Source organism: Schistocerca americana, chromosome 3 (genome assembly GCF_021461395.2).
Source record: "Schistocerca americana isolate TAMUIC-IGC-003095 chromosome 3, iqSchAmer2.1, whole genome shotgun sequence".
NCBI lineage: Eukaryota > Metazoa > Arthropoda > Insecta > Orthoptera > Acrididae > Schistocerca > Schistocerca americana.
In genome coordinates this window covers 664,667,125-664,691,414 of record NC_060121.1, presented here as the reverse complement: position 1 = coordinate 664,691,414, position 24,290 = coordinate 664,667,125, and the positions used below count along the sequence as shown (strand labels likewise).

Here is a 24,290-nt window from a genome sequence, read left to right as displayed (position 1 = left end):
CCAGTTGCTCGGCTACCATTGACCAGACGTTTTCAATTGGTGAGAGATCTGGAGAATGTGTTAGCCAGGGCAGCAGTCGAACATTTTCTGCATCCAGAAAGGCCCGTACAGGGCCTGGAACGTGCAGTCGTGTTTTATCCGGCTGAAATGTAAGGTTTCGCAGGGATCGAATGAAGGGTAGAGCCACGGGCCGTAACACATCTGAAATGTAACACCCACTGTTCAAAGAGCCGTCAATGCGGACAAGAGGTGACCGAGACGTGTAACCAATGGTACCCCATACCATCACGCCGGGTGATACGCCAGTATGGCGATGACGAATACACGCTTCCAATATGCGTTCACCGCTATGTCACCAAACACGGATGCGACCATCATGGTGCTGTAAACAGAACCTGGATTCATCCGAAAAAATGCCAATCGTGCACCCAGGTTCGTCGTTGAGTACACTATCGCAGGCGCTCCTTTCTGTGATGCAGCGTCAAGGGTAACTGCAGCCATGGTCTCCGAGCTGATAGTCCATGCTGATGCAAACGCGTCGAACTGTTCGTGCAGATGGTTGTTGTCTTGCAAACGTCCCCACCTGTTGACTCAGGGATAGAGACGTGGCTGCACGATCCGTTACAGCCATGCGGATAAGACGCCTGTCATTTCGACTGCTAGTGATACGCGGCCGTTGGGATCCAGCACGGCGTTCCGTATTACCCTCCTGAACCCACCGATTCCACATTCTGCTAACAGTCATTGGATCTCGACCAACGCGAACAGCAATGTCGCGATACGATAAACCGCAATCGTGATAGGCTACAATCCTACGTTTATCAAAGTCGGAAACGTGATGGTACGCAGTTCTCCTCCTTACACTTTCATCACAACAACGTTTCACCAGGCAACGCCGGTCAACTGCTGTTTGTGATGAAAAATCGGTTGGAAACTTTCCTCATATCAGCACATTGTAAGTGTTGCCACCGGCGCCAGCCTTGTGTGAATGCTCTGAAAAGCTAATCATTTGCACATCACAGCCTCTTCTTCCTGTCGGTTAAATTTCGCGTCTGTAGCACGTCATCTTCGTGGTGTATCAATTTTAATGGCCAGTAGTGTATTAGAGAATTTTCACATTAAGCGTGATGTATGAATGTTTGTGGAAGATTGAAAGCACATCTTCTCCAAATATATCAGAGGAGGTAGTGATGTTGAATCTGTGGTCTGGACTGAAGTGGAACTTCTGAAACATTCCAGTGGCGTTCCTTTGGCTTCAGGTCGCGGCAGTGTGCGGGCCAGTCCATTTCAGGAATGGTATTATTCTCCTCTTCTGCACTTCAGTATTAGAAGTATACATGACGGCAGGGAACGTTCTGCTGTCATTTGCCAAGCTCAAACCATTCCATCCGACGCACACGTGACATAGCGTGATACATCACTTTAAATAATTCGTATCCAGCCATCCAAATGCCAGTAGCGTCGCTCTTTACACCACATCAAGCGTCGCTCAGCATTGGCTGGAGAAATGAGGGGCTTGTGAGGAGCTGTTCGTACATTACACCGAATTCCTTTCATCTCCCCAAGCACACTCTGCTACCAGGACTGCCGATATCACTTTGGTACTAACAAGTGTCTCATACTACTGATTACACGCTACAATTTACAACCATTCTGTGCAATGCTAGACGTCCCCTGTGCGTCTGGATATGCGGTCCGGAATTGGTTTAGCTGTGTGTATTCTTTCGCGTTTCCAACACATAACAGATTGCCAGCATTCGACTTGGGGAGCATTATAAATATTGAGTCGTATACCATGGATCTGTTATTCAGGTGACGTTGACTACTCTTCGTTCGAAGCCACTGAGCATTCCAGGCTGAACCATTCTGCTGTTATTGCTTCTCCACTCACTACAGTATATGTCACAGAGTAATGTACTTCGGGCAAGTGAGAGACTGTTTACTCTTAGGACAGTGTATCTCTGACACGTTGTATTGTATGTTCTGTGACTATAAAATAAAGTGTTGTTAGACTGCCAATCGCTGCCCTACTGTGATTCTCAATATAAGAATTTGGTGCCGAAACCCGGAATACCACCTTGATCAGTATTGAAGCCGTGGTGAACTCCAGGCCCATCACATCAGGAGATGATTGTGATGCACTCACACCTTCCCATTTTCTGATGGGAGAAAAACTTACGACTATTCCGACGGGACCAGAGCCTTCAGCGAACACGAATTTAACAATGGAATTCCGACTGAGACAGCAACTTTGTGACAGTTTTTGGAACCGTTGGATTAAAGAATACCTACTGGAGCTCCGGAACCACCAGGAAGTTAAACGCCAATCGGGACGAGTCATCCCCTTTCCCCCTGGCGACGTCGTGCTGATCCAAGAGGAGCTTCGTACGCGACATGTGTGGAAGAAGGCCAGGATAGGAAAGGTACTATCGGAAAGAGACGGCAGGGCAATACTCCGGACACCAGAAGGTCACATCATTAGTCTTCCTGTGCAGCTGGCCGTACCTTTGGAGGTCGACCAGGGTGGGGAGGATGTGAGAGAGTGGTGTACTTCGGGCAAGTGAGAGACTTTATTTACTCTTAGGACAGTGTATCTTTGACATGTCGTATTATATGTTCTGTGACTATGAAATCAAGTGTTGTTAGACTGCCAATCGCTGCCCTACTGTGATTCACGATAGAATATTCCCGGTCTCCTTTCATACCTTGACACCCGCCCGTCGCGACTACTAATTGTCAATTCCGAATTAGTTGGGGTAGTTCGGATACTTTTGCTCACTATCAGCAGAGGGGTGCTTTTCGGAGTCCATCTGGAGAAAAAACAAGGCACCTAGAAGTTCAGAGTGAGCGCTTTGCCCCTTCATAGAGCCAGACAGCGGGGGTGTAGCGTTAGCTAGATGAGAGGCTGGTGTAGACCGCCGACTGGGCCAGACAGCAGACTGAAGGCGGCCTGTTGTTGCAGCGCAGGTTCCAGGTGGAGCAGCACGTGCAGCACCGCGAGAAGCAGCGCCGCTACGGCATCACCGACCTGGTGCGCACGCCCAACATGCGCCGCAAGACGCTCATCATCACCTTCATCTGGTGAGTCCGCCTCTCTGTTCCTCTCCACAGAGACTGCTGCGTATCACTGGATATCAGTACGCACCAGTATACCAACAGTACAATAAAAGATGGTAAACACACAGAACACTCAAAATGGGGTAGTTGAGAAATATTCTGTGATGCCTTCAGTAAGCAAATAGGCTGATATGGGGGTTTTATAATGGGGTGAATACAATAAAAAAAAATTTGTTTTATTATAACAGTGATCTGCTTATTCGCACCTAAATTGTTTACGTTAAGTTTTACCTGCCACTACACTAGCGACTTCATGCGTAACACAAATCATTCTGAAACGGACAGCAACTACGTAGAACAATGCAAACTTGGTACCGGATTATAAGGTAAATTCTCTGGGCATACTGAGGAAAAGGAGGTTGAAAATTCACAAGCAGAGACCAATTCTTTTCTCTCCGGCCTGATCGAAGTTGTCTGTCTCTCTGGCGAAAGATTCACACTTCCGATATACAGGGTGAATCTCCTAAAACGTGCCCCGCATACGTTGCAGAAATGGAAAGTACTGTGGATGTGCGGTTATCACAGAATGGATTGGTAGTCATGGGCTCATATTATTACCCAATCAACAACTGTAATAATACTTATGAAGAGTACTTTATTCAAAACACACTCTTTTTAAAAGGAACGATGACTGTTGATACTAACGAACTAAACGTAGGGTAAATTAGAATGCCAGTGGTGTCTGTTGCAGGATTCTAGTGAGAGTCATTTAGAAGATACCGTATTCTGAAAAGTTCCCACACGGACATTTGTACAATACCTTTATTAGCACACACTAAAGAACACCACAAGTGCATACAGTAGTTATGTGGACTCTCTTTAGTAACGAGACGATCGATTATCACAAGTGGTGTTCCAACTGACAACGGGCAGCGGCAATACACGCTCCCATTCTGGTATGAAACGACGGCTGCACATGTGCTAGCATTTCACCAAAGATGCCCGAGAAGGCTGCAGTAATACGTCGTTGCATATCATCGAGTGCAGCTGGTATGTCGTTGTAGACAGCGTGTTTCAGCTTTCCCCACAGAAAAAGTCTACACACTCCCAATCCGGGGAACGGGTCGGCCAAAGTACAGGTCCCCTGCGTGCTATCCATCGATTTGGAAACAACTCCTGAAGATATGCTACAGTACCTTGTCCGGGCTGAACAGCCAACATGTTGGTGCCACTGGTTCCTCCTAGACTGCAGCGGAACGTCTTATAGCATGCTTGGAAGATGGTCCGTTAGAAGGCTACTCTGTTTGTGAGCTCTCGGTGTATCTTCCTATGAAAAACCGGCCTGTTAGCTGATTGATGGCTCACTGTCTCACACCACATGTTTACACATCACGGACATGGAGTTCCACCTCAGGAAGCCAACGCAGATCGTCAAAGGATCAATAGTTCATGTTTCAGTGGTTTATCTGCCCATAATTGGTAAATGTGGCTTCGTCACTAAACAAGATGCATCAGGAGTATTTTGTCTAAATGCCCATGTACAAAAGATAACACGATTCTCATAATCGCTGCCATGACCCTCTTGATGGAGAATAATGTTATAGGAATGGAACCTATGTCACTGGAGAATGCGTAGGACATCCGCCTGACTCATTCCACTTCCTCGTGCGGTTGCGCGGGATCTAAAGTGCGGAACAAGTGCAACAGCGGCAAGACCATTGATTATCCCCTGTCTGCCATTGCTTGTTCCCAACTGTTACGTTGCCTAGGTGTTACACAACCACTTTGACGTAAGTGGTTGAAGAGACTGATAAATAACTGATGAGACGTTTGACGCCTATTGGGATATCTTGCCTCATACACCGCACAGCAACCAACTGCATTCTTCCTACACTGTCCCAACACCCTGAGAATGTCAGCTTTTTCTGCATTGGTCAATCACATCATTAACTCACGTCCCATTGCTTAGACTGCCACTCACTAACTGGCTAGCAAGTCGCAGAGCACTCAAGGAACATACAAGCACGCCGTAAGAAAACATAATAGCATCGTACTTAGCGACTACGCAGGTTGAATGCCACAAACAAGTATCCGTATGGAAACTTTTCAAAATAAGACATCTCGTAAACGACTAGCACTAAAATCCTATAACAAACGCTACTGACATTCTAATTTAATCTACTTTTAGTTTGATAATGTCAATTGGCATTGTTCATTTTTATGTTTGCACAAAAACACAGTTTCTAAATATTATGAAAATCTGTTTATTGGCTAAAAATACGAGCACCTGACTACCAATCCATTCTGTGAAAACTGCACATCAGCAGTACTTTCCGTTTGCACAATATCTGCAGTGATAGATTTAGGTGATTCTCACAGTATGTATATTTTAGACGCCTTCCGTTTAGATTGTTCTCGTAAGTATTAGTCAGTTGTGAAGCACACCCACAAAACAACACTCACGTTATTTCTTGTCGGAAGTACTGTTAACACCATGCCCTGCATGGAGGCTAATTTCTGTATGTACATTTATCATACAATCAACCTCGTGTATAAAATCCAGTAATTCTAGTCCCAGGATTTTTGCTTACAATTATGGTTTATGTATTTATGTCTATTGTTCCACATTTGGTTATAACCCACCATAAGATTCCCAATCCTAGAGAGACATTTCTCTTCGTCGCTCTACATCATAAGACTATTGTAGACTAGACCCAATAGATTTAATGCTACTGATGGAGCGTATTGTTTTAATAGTAAATCTGTCAGCGATAAACTTTCCTCAAAAGGACTATCATTGCAGGGATTAAATCCTAAAAACATTTAACATGGCAAGAATGACATTCAGTTTCTTTTTGAGTATGTCAAATCTAAATAAGGCGAGTTACTGAATACCAAACTTTTCCTACTGCCTGACTTTCCGTTTCACGACCCCAAGACATTTTTGAGAATATTGTCCGTGTTGAGAATTAGTAGAAAAAGTTAAAGTAAGTACAGGATGTCTATAATTTTGTTATACAAAAGTAACCCCTAAATTGTGGAAAAGATAAATAACTTACAGAAATGTTTTATACGGCTCTGAATGTGGTATCTCTTCAAGTTTTATTTACAAATGTTCAGTGTGGCTTCCTTTTGTAATGCGATAAATGTCGCATCTGTAATCACTCTCCTACCAAATCGTATGAAACAACTACTGACGTACGGTGGCAGCTGCTTTTGTTATCCGTTGTCGCAGCTCGTCGGATTTTTCCGAAAGCGGAGGAAGGAACACTCTGTCTTTAACGTAACCTCATACAAAGAAGTGCACTAGGACTAAATCAGGTGATCATGGTGACCAGGTTATCATTCCATCACACCCAATGTAATCTGCCACATTCCTACGGAGATACTTGACAACTTCATGAAAATCATACGGTGGCGTCCCATCTTGCTGGAAAATAAATTCTATGCCTAAGACCTGTTGTAACTGAGGTATTAGACAATGTTGAAGTACGTCCAGGTACGATATGCCAGTTACAGTTGACTAGGCGAAAAGAGCGAGTTGCTGGTTGGTTCAAATGGCTCTGAGCACTATGGGACTTAACTGCTACGGTCATCAGTCCCCTAGAACTTAGAACTACTTAAACCTAACTAACCTAAGGATATCACACACACCCATGCCCGAGGCAGGATTTGAACCTGCGACCGCAGCAGCAGCGCGGCTCCGGACTGGAGCGCCTAGAACCGCACGGCCACCGGGGCCGGCTTGCTGAGATAATTCTGGCTTGTTTTACCTATAGATCATAGTAGTATCATTTTCATTCATAGCAGTTGCCGTCCCTATTTCGTCCTAATTGTAAGGCATTCACTGATGAGGTCAAACACAACCTTCACTCATCTGCAGTGCTTGTAATTTCAGCAATTTATTTTTAATTGTTGTGTAGAATATTACACCGAATGATATCTGTACGTCAGATGTTCTGATGATTGCGTATGTTGTAGTTTTAGGTATGTCACTGGTAATATTGGAACCAGAAGGTTGGCAATATCGCAGAAGCTGACGTACCTGCCACTCTGCAGCACGATATCTTGAAAGAATCAGTTGTATACTAACAGACAGCATGTTGTTTTCCGTTTAGATCATACATTACGATTTTTTAATTCAGAAACGGCTCTTGACTGTCAGACATTTATAATCACTTCTATTCGAACATCTGTTAGTGATTTCTTCGCCATGGCGAGTATTCATGAACTAACTCACTGCATTACAGTAGTCCGACAATTCACAGAACTCTCTACCAGTAGGATTTCCTGTGAACAGTAGTTCAGCGCGAATTAATTATTGACAATACATGCATTATTATATGAAACAGAATCCCATACTGCTTTAAAGCATAAAATGCCAATAGATATCTCAAACGATATTAAAGTCAGACAAAGTATATCATTCCTTTTTGGGTCATATTCATTATATATATACGTACCAATTACTGGTTTGAGGCAAAACTATTTTAACATTCTTGAATTACAAGCAGCTTTCGCCGTCACATACTTTCGCAGCTTAGCTCCAAGGTGTTCCAGAAATGTTGCGAGAAACTCCGATGGGCTGGAGATGGTGATCTTAGGAATAAGTTGAGCGTAGCAGCTCATGTCCGCAAAAGCCATCCAACGAAACCAAATAATGTTGAAGTTATAGGCGCCGTCTCCAGTCAATAGGGCGCCAGTTCGGCAGCAAACGTGGCTCTACACGCTGACGGACTGTCGGTGGAACGTCTCGCAATATTGTTTGTCACTCAGTCACAGCTACTGATTGCCATGTTCGCCAGCTATCTGCTGAATAGAAACGCGTTATCTCCTATGAATGCGATATTCTATTGCCTCGACGGATGACTGTTTCGAACACGGCTTTCTATCTTCTTTTTCTCCTGGCAGACTCTAATATGTCCAATGTTTTTCGCTATACAGGAGAAAGAAACTGCAGATGGAAACCTGTGTCCGAAACCGTCATCCACCGAGGCAACAGAGCGCCACGCCTTCCTACACAGCAATTAGCTCCATCTTTTGCTCTGGCGATCATGGCAATCAGTTGTAATCACTGGATAACAATCAACATTGCGAGACGTTCTGCCTACGGTAAGCCAGTGCACGGAGTCACGTTTGCTACCGAATAGATGGTCATCTGGCAGGCTCAGGTACCTCTACCTTTGACAGTCTGTACCATCGTTAAAAATACGTTTCCGGACACGGGTTCCTATCCTTGACTTGTCCCATGACATGTCTTGTGCAACCCCTCGGACGGCCGGTGTGGCTGTGCGGTTCTAGGTCACAGGTCCGAATCCTGCCTCGGGCATGGATGTGTGTGATGTCCTTAGGTTAGTTAGGTTTAAGTAATTCTAAGTTCTAGGGGACTAATGACCACAATGTTATGTCTCATAGTGCTCAGAGCCATTTGAACCATTTTTTTTTTTTTTTGCAACCCCTCGAAGTTCGTTGCAATGTTTCCGGGACGCTATATATACAGGGTGGTCCATTGATCGTGACCGGGCCAAATATCTCGCGAAATAAGCGTCAAACGAAAAAAACTACAAAGAACAAAACTTGTCTAGCTTGAAGGGGGAAATCAGATGGAGCTATGGTTGGCCAGCTACATGGCGCTGCCGTAGGTCAAACGGATATCAATTGCGTTTTTGTAAATAGGAACCCCAATTTTTTATTACATACTCGTGAACTACGTAAAGAAATATGAATGTTTTAGTTGGACCACTTTTTTCGCTTTGTGATAGATGGCGCTGTAATAGTCACAAACATATGGCTCACAATTTTAGACGAACAGTTGGTAACAGATAGCTTTTTTAAATTAAAATACAGAACGTAGGTACGTTTGAACATTTTATATCGGTTGTTCCAATGTGATACAAGTACCTTTGTGAACTTATCATTTCTGAGAACGCATGCTGTTACAGAGTGATTACCTGTACATACCACATTAATGCAATAAATGCTCAAAATGATGTCCGTCAACCTCAATGCATTTGGCGATACGTGTAACGACATTCCTCTCAACAGCGAGTAGTTCGCCTTCCGTAATGTTCGCACATACATTGACAATGCGCTGACGCTTGTTGTCAGGCGTTGTCGGTGGATCACGATAGCAAATATGCTTCATCTTTCCCCACATAAAGAAATCCGGGGACGTGAGATCCGGTGAACGTGCGGGATATGGTATGGTGCTCCGAAACCAATTCACCTGTCAAGAAATATGCTATTCAATACCGCTTAAACCGCGCGCGAGCTATGTGCTGGACATCCATCATGTTGGAAGTACATCGCCATTCTGTCAGCCAGTGAAACCTCTTGTAGTAACATCGGCAAAACATTACGTAGGAAATCAGGATGCACTGCACCATTTAGGTTGCGATCGATAAAATGGGGGGGAATTATCCTCCTCCCATACTGCCGCCCCATACATTAACCCGCCAAGGTCGCTAAGGTTCCACTTGTCGTAGCCATCGTGGATTTTCCGTTGCCCAATAGTGCATATTATGCCGGTTTACGTTACCGCTGTTGGTGAATGACGCTTCGTCGCTAAATAGAACGCGTGCAAATAATCTGTCATCGTCACGTAATTTCTCTTGTGCCCAGTGGCAGAACTGTACACGACGTTCAAATTCGTCGCCGTGCAATTCATGGTGCGTAGAAATATGGTACGGGTGCAATCGATGTTGATGTAGCGTTCTCAACACCGACGGTTTTAAGATTCGATTCCCGCGCACTTTGTCTGCTAATAAATGTGCGGATTAGTCGCGACAGCAGCTAAAACACCTACTTGGGCATCAGCATTTGTTGCAGGCCGTGGTTGACGTTTAACGTGTGGCTGAACACTTCCTGTTTACTTAAATAACGTAACTATCCGGCGAACGGTCCGGACACTTGGATGATGTCGTCCAGGATACCGAGCAGCATACATAGCACAGGCCCATTGGGCGTTTTGATCACAATAGCCATACATCAACACGGTATCGACCTTTTCCGCAATTGGTAAACGGTCCATTTTAACACGCGTAATGTATCACGAAACAAATACCGTCCGCACTGGCGGAATGTTACGTGATACCACGTACTTATAATTATGTGACTATTACAGCGCCATCCATCACAAAGCTAAAAAAGTATTTCTTTACGTACTACACGAATATGTAATAAAAATGGGGGTCCCTATTTAAAAAAAACGCAGTTGATATCCGTTTGACCAATGGCAGCGCCATCTAGCGGGCCAACCATAGTGCCATCTAGTTTCCCCCTTCAGGCTAGACGAGTTTCATTCTTTGTAGTTTTTCCGTTTGATGTTTATTTGGTGACGTATTTGGCCCGGTCACTATCAATGGACCACCCTATATATATGGAGAGACAGACAGAGAGAGAGAGAGAGAGAGAGAGAGAGAGAGAGAGAGTGGTTTAGCTGCTCCTATCACTGGGTTTTATGCAAACCGCAATAACTTCAAAATCCATACATTTTATACGAAATTATTTTGCTGTTAAATTGCATAATATGTTTACGCTGGAGGCCACAGTTTTCGCGTTATTTATGGAAAACGTGGCTGAAGGTCCCTATCGTAGGTTTTTCTTGAATAATTCGGAAGCAACGGCCTGTAGTGATAACGTATCCCTGCATGAAATTTAACTAAATTAAATGTTCTACAAAAATGTCCTGTTCACCATTTTCTGTAGAACTAATAGTCTGCGTGTAGCTAGCAAGAGTGTATGAAATTCTGCGTAAGCTATCTGAAAGCACTGTGGTTGCATAAAACCAGAGCTGAGTCACCCCCTATAAAAACTTCATAAAATTCAGTTTAGTGTCGGTTGAGACTCACGCAGAATAGTGATACAACAGAAAGTATGGAAAATACAACGTAAACTTTGGTATTTAATCATCCATCAAGTACACCCAGTATACTGTCAGTGAATATCAACCAGCTTATGTGCATCACGAATGGCGCTGCCAGTACTGGTCGCCGTTAACAACGTTGTTTCCGGCACGCCACAGGTTCACTAACACGAGCGTGTACGTGGGCCTGTCGTACTACGCGCCTGCCCTGGGCGGCGACGAGTTCCTCAACTTCTTCCTGGCCGGCGTGGTGGAGCTGCCGACCTACCTGTTCCTGTGGCCGGCGATGGAGCTGTGGGGCCGGCGCTGGACGCTGTGCCTCAGCATGGCGGTGGGCGGCGCCGCCTGCCTCGCCACCGTCCTCGTCCAGAGCAGTGAGTGACCGCCACGTACAGGCTGGCTTGCAGTCGCGTTGCTGGGTTGTCATAGAACGATAAAAGGAGTGGCTGTGGGACTAATTGAACTCTCTAATCCCGATTTTCAGACAGGGCTGGAGTACTTGCTCTCACCTACTAATTTCCTATCGTCTCCCCCGTTGTGGCACAGAATTCGTTACATCCAGCAGGTTCTATTGGTAGCTAAACAGAATTTCCTATACCCTACAATATGGGAATACTACAGCCCAGAAGACGGAGATATTTAATAAAAATTCGAATTGTTCATTATAAACACAAGAAATTCGAGGCAGTCTCTTATATTACACGAGGGACGTTCATTAAGTAACGCAACGCATTAATGCAACAATTTTTTTTCTGAAAGTAGGTTGGATTTATTCAGAATTCCAGTTTACTATACTGGCTACAACATCCTATGTTTCAACACAGTCTACATTCAGTGGTTGGTTGGTTGTTTCGGGGAAGGAGACCAGACAGCAAGGTCATCGGTCTCATCGGATTAGGGAAGGACGGGGAAGGAAGTCGGCCGTGCCCTTTGAAAGGAACCATCCCGGCATTTGGCTTGAGCGATTTAGGGAAATCACGGAAAACCTAAATCAGGATGGCCGGACGCGGGATTGAACCGTCGTCCTCCCGAATGCGAGTCCAGTGTTCTCCACTCAGTGTGACGGCCTTACACCGCCTTACTGTGAGGGCCTGTATGTCTACATGGCAGCACTCTAGTGTTCGCTGTCGGAGCCAGCTTCTTGCTGCAACAGTAACATTTCCATTATCCACGTACTACTTCCTAAAAAGTACATCCTTCATGGAGAGAGTTAGTGGAGTGCCGCAGCTCCATGGATTTACGTTTTGTTTGCGGTTATAAGTGATGAAGTCACTTATGCGAGTGCAGGCTTTCTCGGCGAATTTCATATATGAAGTCTTCGCAGGTTCAGGCCTGAAGATGGAGACACATTCCATCGAAACGTTGCTACGAGACGACGACGCTACTCGGCTGACAACCCGCGAAGACTTCATATATGATGAAGTCACTATTTCATCATCTGTGACGATGTTGGAAAAAAAATTGTCACGATCAGCCTCATAACGTGCGTGTAATTCCGCACAGATGGTGCTCCTTATGGTCTCGTGTTATACGGCGAGGAAGCCAACGGGCACACACCTTTGTGCCCCCAACTGTTCGACGAGTGTGTCGCCACTACCAAAGGCGAAGTCCACTTGTTCAGCGAAGTCTTTGATTCTGATCCATCGATCACCTCGAATGAGAGTGTACGCACGTTCCAGCATTGCAGGAATCACAACTGTGTACAGGCGGCCGGCATCCGGACAATCGGACAGGCAAGAGCGACGACTTGGCGATGATGGCAGACGCCTCACCCAACGGCTCGCTGTGCTTTCGTTCACCAGGGCCCCATAATAATTCTGCGAATGGCCCTGAATATGTTGGATGCCCCTGTTTCCCGCAAAATTAATCTCAATGACGGATCTCTGCTCAGAACACATCTCCGTTACAGACGTCATTTTGAAGGCTAGGTATAGCGCCGCCACCTATCGGAGTTCTATGAAACTATAGTGGCTGAAGCGGAAATATTCCCACCATATCCCACGACAAATGCCGCATTTTTTCAAGCGAAATTGACCAAGGAAAATATCTTGCATTACTTGTGGATGCCCCATATAATAGCAGATACTACACACATAATTAAAGCAACAATTTGACCCAACGTCTTGTGGAAGTCAAGACAGTTTAGTGTAAATAGCAAAACAGTAGCTTTACGTTACGAATAACTTATGCATTCCCTTTTTAGAGTCAGAGAGCCCAAACTGAGAGTTTAGTTGGAAATAATTAACAGTCAAGAGATGTGCTTTGACTGACACCTAGCCAGCGGCGACTCAAATGCAGGTACCGCGGAAGCATGGATAGCTTAGTCATGCCTATCGGCCGAGATGCTGACGGTAGCATCACTAAAAAATCACGACGGAAATAATTCCGAACCGTATTACTGAGAAAAGGTAGTACTAACACGAGTTTCTATGGTCCAAGCGGCTACCAAGTGAGAGAACAGCGTTAACATACATTAAAATGGCAACAACACCCACGCTAGTGCTCATCACAAAGCGCTAGTGCTCATCACAAAGTGCCTCCGACTAAGAACTGCAACCTACTTGGCGGCGAGGGTGTCTCTAGTCAGTTCTGCAGTGAGGACACCGTCACAAAGCTGGCGTCCACCGACATAAAGAGGGACGCGTAATTATTTAAATTTCACATTTAAGAAATCGTTCACGCAGGAGAATCATACATTCCGCAATTTGACCATCGAAGAAACTCCTGTAAGAACGACATAATAATAAGCATCGCTGGCGTAGGGAAACAACTGAAAGAATTGAAAACAAATAAGTCACCACCTCAGGGTAGAATGCCAAATCGGTTTTACGAAGAGCACTGTACGGCACGGGCCTTTACGTAGCTAGCATTTATCGTGGATTTCTCGCGCAGCGCAAGGTCCGAGCAACTGTAAAAAGGCGCTCGTGACTCTTGTGAACGAGAATGGTAAAAGGACAGACCCGCAAAATTATAGACGAATATCCCTAGCATGGGTTTGCAGCACAATCCTTAAACACTTTCTCAGTTCGAATTAATAAATTTGCTTATGAGAATCAGCATGGTTTTAGAAAACATCGCTCGTGTGACAATCAGTTTGTCTTTTCTCACAAGATAAACTGCGAACTATAAATGATTGGCAACGGGGAGATACTATATTCCTAGATTTACGAAAAGTATTGACACGGTGCACCCACTGCGGAATATGAACGAAGATACGAGCATATGCAATAGGTTCTCAGATACAGTAATAGAACCTAATATGTTGTCGACGACGGGAAGTACAGAGTAGCCCAGGCACGCTCCGTACGGTAAAATGGTTCAAATGGCTCTGAGAACAATGGGACTTAACTGCTGAGATCATCAGTCCCCTAGAACTTAGAACTACTTGAATCTATCTAACCTAAGGACATCACACACATCCATGCCCGAGGCAGCATTCTAACCTACGACCGTAGCGGTCGCGCGTTTCCGGACTGTAGCGCCTAGAACCGCTCGGCCACCCGGGCCTACACCTTACGGTAGCTTGGATGTAGATGAAGAGGTAGATGTTCTGGCCAGCGATAGCATGGTCTCTCACGATCAGATGAGATGTTGGAGGGAGTGAAGAGGAGCCAGTTATGCGAAGGCTGGGACGGTTTGCTATCCCTAAGCCTCGCAAAGCTGTGGCTCCAAATTTGAAGTAACGGGTCGGCAACCTTTGTAAATTAAATTTCACCATCTTGTAAGTAATTAGGAGTAATTAATAGGGGGGCAGTAATATTCTTGACATGAACAGGCTCACGGCGTTGTCTATTAGCTAGGGAAAAGTGGGTAACGTCAAATTGTTTGACGACATTTATCGATCAATTAATTTCACCGAGTTTTGTATTAATTTCGTCTATAATTGTCGTGATAATTTCGCCTATAATTGTGATGAGTAATTTTTACGGACAGTCGGTATCTGCCGTCAGTATTAAAGTTTGATTTCATCGCTCTCTCTTCGTCAGGAGGCTTGTTAGCGCTGCAGATACGAAAGTCTCTGCTGTACAGTATCTCCCCGCAGAACATGACAGATGGCGGTTGCGTGGGTGGAAGAGTGACTGTTCTGGAAGCACTGAACTGCGAAACTGGGATGTTTTCACTCTCTCACTCGCGACATCGGCAAACCTCTCTCCACTTTCATCGTATTAATGGGCATCATTATAAACATTATGGCTAATCATCTGACATCTCATCACTGCACTCGTACATGTTTAACACTTGAAGTTTATCGTCACATACGGCCCATAATTACTCGCAACGTGGCTGATGAGAAGGAGGAATTTAAAAATTAATATGAAACATATTTGTTTCAAAAAGAAGTTTAGTTTTATTCAGAATTCCAGTACCTCATAACATTCCTCACCCTCCTGTCTACGGCACACTGTTTTTGAGCATAATCTCCGTTCATTGCGACGGCCTTACGCTACCTTACTGTGAGGTTCTATATGCCTGCATGCTACCTCACTACTGGTCGATGTCGGGACCAACGTCTTACTGCATCAGTAACCTTCGCCATCACCCACTTACTGCTTCCCACGGAGTGCATCATTCACTGGGCCAAACACAATGAAGTCGAACGGTGCGAGATTAGGGTTGTAGGATGGATTGCGAAGAAGAGCCGAATAAAGTTTTGTGAGTCCCTCTCTGGTGCACAGGCATATGTGAGGCCATGCGTTGTTATGGAGAAGGGGAAGTTTGTTTCCACTTTCGCGTCGAAGAACACGCTCAAGTCGTTTCCCCAGATTCCTAAAGGTAGCACAGTACACTTCACAGTAGATCGTTGCACCACGGGAGAGGAAATCAAGCAGAGTAACCCCATCTGAGTTCTAGAAGGGGGTCGCCATTACTTTACCGACTGAAGTTGCAGCTTTGAACTTTTTCTTCAGAGGATAATTGCTGGACTTTTGTATTGCTTCCGGTTTGATGTGATGAATCCATGTTTCATAGCCTGTGAGAACGACCGACAAAACATTACCACAATTAGCCTCGTAATGCGGATGCAATTCCGCACAGATGGTCTTTTGTTTCTCAATATGGACTTCTGGTAGGCGGCTTGGAGCCCAGCGTGCACACACTTTAGAGTGCCCCAACCGGTGGACGAGTGTGTCACCACTGCCAACAGAGACGCCCAGCTGAGCAGTGAGGTGTTTACTTGTGAAACTCCATCACCTGGAATGAGAGTGTCCGCACGTTCCAACATTGCAAGAGTCACATCTGTCTGCGACCGGCCGGCGTAAGAGAGTTCGGATAGATTTGCGCAGCCTTGTTGCGATATGGACAGAAGTCTCACCTAACGACTTACCGCTCTTTTGTTTACTTCGAAGTCTGCGCAGACATTCTGCCAAAGCCTAAGAAAATCTGCGATTCTCTGATTTACCGCCAAAAGTAACTCAAAGACAATTCTGCTCAGAATGCACCTCCGTTTCAGGCGCCATTCTGAAGGCTACTTATGGAACGTCACTTATCGGAACTTCATGAATTTATAGGGGCTGAAGCGGTAATATTTCATGATGTTCCACAACAGTTCTGCACTATTCTTTCAACCGAAATCGGCTGAGCTAGTAACAGACTGAATTTACTGGTGGGAAACTGAAAGTTTTTTGCTAATGAGCTGCCTCGGATTACAAACTGTACTAGAGTATGAAGTAAAGAGAAAGACAGAGCCGTATCCGAACAAAAGGAGCAGACGATTATTTTGCCGGAGTAAAGAGGACCAGTAGATGTGGATTTACGAAAATGTGCATTCCGAACACGTATTTCTACTAATCTCTTAAGAAGTTAAGAGAAAACGAATGCAGCAGCAGTTTCTCCAAGACTTTGGCTGGATCTGCCCACTAAATATAGAGACACAAATAGTGTGGCTCGGTTGCTTAGACGCACCAGAAATATATTGAAAGCACTGCATACCCCTTGGCAGTAATTACTCCGTGCTAAGTTGTCAAATTGTAAACAAATGCAAGTCGAAGGGACAAAAAATTACAGCTATAGGAGACGATTTAACCAAACATACAGAAGCAACAACGGAACTGTGGTAGTTACTGTAACCCAGAAGGTGAGAAACAAGCTGTAATCGGTAGCAAGGTATATTCCCATAGTTTCCGAACTGTAGACTGCAGAATGACTATGTCACTGCATACACTGATATTTACAAAGTTCGATTTCTGTTATTATGATGAAGCAGTATGAAAGGTAATATTTTTTGGAGAAAATTTTGTAAACAAGTACTCTAAGTTCTAAACTTCATTCAGAAGTTCTGCAGCCCCATCCCCAGCCACCTCTGAAGTGTTTATGTAATCAGTCATTTATCGCTTCTTTCACCTCGGTTTCAAATTTGTCAAGGCCCACTGCAGTCTGAGACTCACGTCCACTAGCTAGGTACGTCGGGTCAAAAGGCGGGGAGATGCACGTCTGCCAGTTCCACTAGTATCATCAATAATAACGCACTCTGCTCTCCAAAACAACATTCGGGGTAAAGATTGTCTTACGACTAAACGAAAAAATGGAGTTATCTGGTACTTCATAGGAGAAGAATCAATAATTTTATTTTAATTGTATGTTTAATATCAGTAGATGGTCTTATTTTACCATAGTTGTCCTAAATAAATACTTCTTTACTTTATGTCATTCACAAACAAATACTTAAATACTTCGGTATATGTGTGTGTGTGTGTGTGTTTGTGTGTGTTGTGGTTCTTAATAATTTTTTATGCGTTTCATGTTGGAATTCACAGTTCCTGCTACTTTAAATACCATTACGATGATTAAGACCTTCTAAAAGGTTCATATTTTTCAAACAAACTGTAACTAATCACAAAGTCAGTGTTTTACATAATTTCTCTTAAAATGTATATGTTTTTGGTTACTTTCTACATTGATTGCTATTGATATAAATTGAAACAACAAGTTTATTGTGACCAGTCTCCGTTAATTTATATGCACGACATAATACAGAGTTTTAAACCTCCATCATTATGTGGATTTATGTAGATCAATACGACTAGTATATGTTCTTTTACGACTTTCCAGTAACCTACGGCAGTTTCTGCATTGCACACAGTTTCCTTTTCGTCTTACTACATGACATACACCAACAAACATTGTAGGTATTTCAGTGTGACAGCTTGTGTGATGTTATATGACGGGTAAAGGAACCTGTGACCACGGGAGAAAGTGATGCAGAGTCGTAATACATCATATACTAGACGTATTAATCCACATAAACCCACCTGATGGTGAGATTTAAGCCTTTAGAAAGAGTCGTGAAAATCAATAAATTGTGGCTAGTAATAGTCAACTGAGTCGGTAGTTCACCATTATGAATCCGGACAGTTTATTTTCAAGGATTCAAAAAATAGAAGCTGTACTTAGATAATTTCCTAGTTCCACGCATTTCACATACCTCTGAAGCACAGGATAATTTTTTGTATCCAAATGTATCAAAAACTGCCGATGAAAACATGAATCAGTCAGCACGAACGCACCTCAACTTCCCACGCACCCCGTCCAAGGGAAGAAGGTCGGCAGCTCCGAGTTAAATGACGCGAAATCTGTGCCCTGCGAAAATCTGCTGCGTGATCGGCACTACTGGACAGCCATTCTTGCTGAATAGCGGCAGGTCTAGTGTTTAGTAAAGACCGAACTGCCAATACCTCCGAAACAGTAATTATTCTGTCCACAGCTTTTAGAATTGACCAGAGATCTCAGGAATGTCTAGGCAAGTGTGTCACAGAGCGTAATTACTACTGCTACAGATTTCTCTATGTCACAGACATCAAACGTGACTTTTCTTTGTCATGATCACCGTCGAAATAAACAAGTAGAGGGGTTCATCGTAGTGAGTAATCGTTTCCTTTTTTCCACAGCAAAACAGCATTCGTAATCTGAGAGATTGCCAACACAGCTTTCTTGCTGCAATGTGTAACGATCATTATATATAAATCCTCTTGCCACCACATCTCTCTATCCTGCGTCTTAGTCAGGCTTCTTGTTTAATAATTCATGTACTGGGCTTGAACGTTTCGGTAGCCATCTTGTAATTTTGTGAGTTTCGAACGAAGACGACAGAAAAATTACCACTTTAAGTTCAGTGAATGAATGTGGAGTGATATCCATAGATTATTGATATCTGGCAGTGAGCACCAGCTCTAGATGTTATTACAGATATGAAGAAATGAAGCCGAGATATTATGTCACCTTGTCAGCGTAACTTTCTTTTTTGATATCGTTGGCGTAACACTTCAACTGACATTGAAGATAGTCACTGCTGGGCGAAATCGGTAATCTGCGTATGTTTACCTACAATCTCTAAACATAAATACACTCCTGGAAATGGAAAAAAGAACACATTGACACCGGTGTGTCAGACCCACCATACTTGCTCCGGACACTGCGAGAGCGCTGTACAAGCAATGATCACACGCACGGCACAGCGGACACACCAGGAACCGCGGTGTTGGCCGTCGAATGGCGCTAGCTGCGCAGCATTTGTGCACCGCCGCCGTCAGTGTCAGCCAGTTTGCCGTGGCATACGGAGCTCCATTGCAGTCTTTAACACTGGTAGCATGCCGCGACAGCGTGGACGTGAACCGTATGTGCAGTTGACGGACTTTGAGCAAGGGCGTATAGTGGGCATGCGGGAGGCTGGGTGGACGTACCGCAGAATTGCTCAACACGTGGGGCGTGAGGTCTCCACAGTACATCGATGTTGTCGCCAGTGGTCGGCGGAAGGTGCACGTGCCCGTCGACCTGGGACCGGACCGCAGCGACGCACAGATGCACGCCAAGACCGTAGGATCCTACGCAGTGCCGTAGGGGACCGCACCGCCACTTCCCAGCAAATTAGGGACACTGTTGCTCCTGGGGTATCGGCGAGGACCATTCGCAACCGTCTCCATGAAGCTGGGCTACGGTCCCGCACACTGTTAGGCCGTCTTCCGCTCACGCCCCAACATCGTGCAGCCCGCCTCCAGTGGTGTCGCGACAGGCGTGAATGGAGGGACGAATGGAGACGTGTCGTCTTCAGCGATGAGAGTCGCTTCTGGCTTGGTGCCAATGATGGTCGTACGCGTGTTTGGCGCCGTGCAGGTGAGCGCCACAATCAGGACTGCATACGACCGAGGCACACAGGGCCAACACCCGGCATCATGGTGTGGGGAGCGATCTCCTACACTGGCCGTACACCACTGGTGATCGTCGAGGGGACACTGAATAGTGCACGGTACATCCAAACCGTCATCGAACCCATCGTTCTACCATTCCTAGACCGGCAAGGGAACTTGCTGTTCCAACAGGAAAATGCACGTCCGCATGTATCCCGTGCCACCCAACGTGCTCTTGAAGGTGCAAGTCAACTACCCTCGCCAGCAAGATCTCCGGATCTGTCCCCCATTGAGCATGTTTGGGACTGGATGAAGCGTCGTCTCGCGCGGTCTGTACGTCCAGCACGAACGCTGGTCCAACTGAGGCGCCAGGTGGAAATGGCATCGCAAGCCGTTCCACAGGACTACATCCAGCATCTCTACGATCGTCTCCATGGGAGAATAGCAGCCTGCATTGCTGCGAAAGGTGGATATACACTGTACTAGTGCCGACATTGTGCATGCTCTGTTGCCTGTGTCTATGTGCCTGTGGTTCTGTCAGTGTGATCATGTGATGTATCTGACTCCAGGAATGTGTCAATAAAGTTTCCCCTTCCTGGGACAATGAATTAACGGTGTTCTTATTTCAATTTCCAGGAGTGTAGTAGTTGCTCTCCATCTGGGGCTTTTCAGTACCTTAGAGAAACAAGAAGCATTAGTAGTAATGTGGAACAACAGATATTACTCTAACAGAAGTAGAAATATGACTCCATGACCCCATAAAAGAGTTCAATAATTTTTTGTACATTTTTCTGTGTCGATGATTGTAACTGACCGATATGAGATTATTATTACAGTATTAGCTTGTGGTAGTGCTGTGGGAGGCGTCACTCATCATTACACCTATGGGTTCAAATCACCTACTCGACAGAACGGCCCAATTTTTCTGCCTAAAACTGATTCTGTGTGTGAATAGCCATATGCCGTCACAACCAATTTGAGATTTTCACTCTGCAGCGGAGTGTGCGCTGATATGAAACTTCCTGGCAGATTAAAACTGTGTGCCCGACCGAGACTCGAACTCGGGACCTTCGCCTTTCGCGGGCAAGTGCTCTACCATCTGAGCTACCGAAGCACGACTCACGCCCGGTCCTCACAGCTTTACTTCTGCCAGTATCTCGTCTCCTACCTTCCAAACTTTACAGAAGCTCTCCTGCGAACGAGGAGAGCTTCTGTAAAGTTTGGAAGGTAGGAGACGAGATACTGGCAGAAGTAAAGCTGTGAGGACCGGGCGTGAGTCGTGCTTCGGTAGCTCAGATGGTAGAGCACTTGTCCGCGAAAGGCAAAGGTCCCGAGTTCGAGTCTCGGTCGGGCACCCAGTTTTAATCTGCCAGGAAGTTTCGTCACAACCAATGCTTAGAAAATTCAAGGTGGATTTTGTGAGATACTCTTCATCACGTACTGTACTTGAAGTGATCCATATCGTGATACAGTTAATAGTGTTATTCCACAGTTCTTATTCTGAGAACTTCTGAATGCTTTTTACCTTGCGGAAATTTTTTTCGCCAGGTGTCAGCACATTTGTGGTCCTGTCACACATTCTGGGATCCCCACAGCCTCTCCAGTACAACTCTTTTACCGTATAGCTGATGACACATTTTCTGCTCTTTTAAGTAATCACGTTTCGGTCTGGTCACCATCCTATTGCTTCTGTCAGTATTAATTGTTATCTCTACATGACTCAACTAACTCCAATATTGTCCACGTTAATCAGAACACGTCAGGGTGCTGGAAGTTTCGATAGTTAATCAGATCCGTGTCAGCACAGCAGTCCTCAAGGGAAACAGAAGCACTGCTGCCTGTTGAATGCTAAAGCAGCCACAATGCAGAGTTTCTAATGCATCTGTGACTTCTCTGAACATTCTGCAGTTTGACAAGACTGAGGAGTTCCTTTTTTGTAGATATGCTAACAGAACTTTAAAATTAAGTGATCAGATTTATGTACGAATGGGTACGTACGTATGTATATATACTTGCATGTTATCTCTGTTTGCATATCGAATCAATTTTGTTTCTACTAATTGTGGGAAGCCAACGTTGATAGTAAATGCATGACAACTAATACTGCTGTGACTAAGTAATATGGTATTTAGATAGCAGGTCATCACAGATATTTACAGATCACAATAAACGGCAAGTCGTTTTGTAAATATTTCTGTGACTCCTATGCAGTGATGAAAAGATTTGTACACAACAGAATAAAATATGTAACGTGCTAAAACCAACACGTGCGTGATTACTAGAAAAAATTAATCGTTATTTTCAGCGTAATCTATGACTGAAAACATCGCTCAGGAACTCTCTCGTCCTCATGTTGTTGTTGTCTCCAGTTCGGAAAATACTTTGGTACATCTATTTATGGTATTCTAGCCTGAGCAAGCTTCTTCACCTTCGAATAACTACTGCGACCTACACCCTTTTGAATATGCTTACTGTATTCATGCCTAAGTTCCGCTCTACGATTCTTAATCCCCACACTTTCCTTCATTATCAAACTGACTGCCCCTTTATGCCTCAGGGTGTGTCCTATCGACCGATCCTTTGTTGTAGTCAAGTTGTACCAGAATTTTTTCCGCTAATTCAGGTTAGAAAATCCTCATTAGATATCTAGTCTGACCGTCTAATCTTGACCTATCTTCTATAGCGCCACGTTTTAGAGGCTTCAGTTTTCGTCTTGTCTGAATTTCTTGTCGTCCACGTCTGTGCAAGATTGCAAGATTACACTCCAGACAAGTATCTTTAGAAAAAACTTGTTACCTGTGCACAGAATGTATGCTGCTAACGGAATTTTGAGAGGTAGCATACATTTACGTTCCTTTCGTTTCCTGCTGTGCATTTTCCGTAGATTATAACACCAGAATTGAGGAGACACCCTTCGGTTGCATGAACATCTACTTTATGGGGCAGGAAAATTTTGAGCTATTTCATGATCGCTATAAAATCACGCAGGAATCAAAGAAAAATATTTAAATTCACACCACCGAATGAGAAAGCCATTTTCAAAACTATCTTTTTCATCTTAATGAAGAATATCTGGTGATTAGATTATAGAAGGCTGTAAAAGCTTCCAGCTTTTAATAACTCTTTTTCCATAATTTTTAAACAATATTTCAGGATATTTGATTAACTAAAATTTGTATGAAACATTTCACAATTACAGTCAGGAAAAAAAGAGTAATTTCCGACTCTACTCTTGAGTATCTCACAAGGTGTAATTACATGATTTTGTTTTCATTAGTTGATCCATACGACGAGGTTTTGTTTGCGTCGTTGGAAATTGTTAATGCACATAGGATGAGTTTGTATTCCGAATATGTGATATGAATAACGTGCGATATATTCTCTGTACCTACATTCTTCAAATAAAATTTATAGTCATGGTATTGCCTTTGCAATAATTCGATCATTACTCTTCCTAATTTTTTAAAGAATGTAACAGTAGTGGTTGGCTCTTTGTGAACGACACTGAGTGACGCTGCTAGAAATATGCGTTCCACGGCGCAATGAACGCCTCCAGTGTGCAGTACGTGGAACACGCAGTTCACTCGTGAAAGATACTGCACGTAATGACTGTGCCCACCTCACGAGGTACAGAGGTGTGCAAGCCGGTTCCTGAAGCACCGGTTGTGACATCATAGTTAACAAAAACGTCAATAATATACGAGAACGCTTTCCAAAACATTTCGTTCAAAAGACGGTGTTGTTTGTCCCCTACGCAGTTTTGCATCTTTTGTAGTGACATAGCAAATAGTCCCTTAATAAGCTTCTGTTAGAAATCCTAAAACGTGATACACTTACCGAAGAAGAAGGGCATTGTTCTTTTTATCTGTGTGGAATTCCATTACGTCCTTATCGGGAATAAAATAATGAGAAAGTCGGTTGATTACATAATCATATTAAAGGGAACCTGAAAGTTGATGAAAAATAGCACCACCATCAGTAGAATGATAAACGGCCGTACCAATACACATTTCACGGATGTTATAGTAACAGGCTTAAAATTCCAGGAAGCATCAGGCTTGAAATTCATTCATGAACGACTTAAGTAACACCTTCATCGAACTGGGAGGAAGGATTCGTCTTACTGTAAGTGTGGATAACAGAAGGACATTAATCTGACGGTGCTTACCCTCAAATAACAGAAACCCCGAACAGACAAAATATTTTTATAGAAATTGAATTTGGGATCGTCGCAGTCACAAGACACCTCT

The 24,290-nt window shown here is 44.3% G+C and overlaps 1 protein-coding gene across 1 annotated transcript in view; it reads left to right on the top strand.

Moving 5' to 3' along the window:
* Positions 1 to 24,290, top strand: part of LOC124606299 (beta-alanine transporter-like) — a 489,380-nt gene that overhangs the window by 379,375 nt on the left and 85,715 nt on the right. Inside the window, exons 6-7 of the mRNA XM_047138280.1 lie at positions 2,963 to 3,081; positions 11,081 to 11,295. Coding sequence (XP_046994236.1) covers positions 2,963 to 3,081; positions 11,081 to 11,295 — 334 coding nt within the window. The remainder of the gene's footprint in view (positions 1 to 2,962; positions 3,082 to 11,080; positions 11,296 to 24,290) is intronic.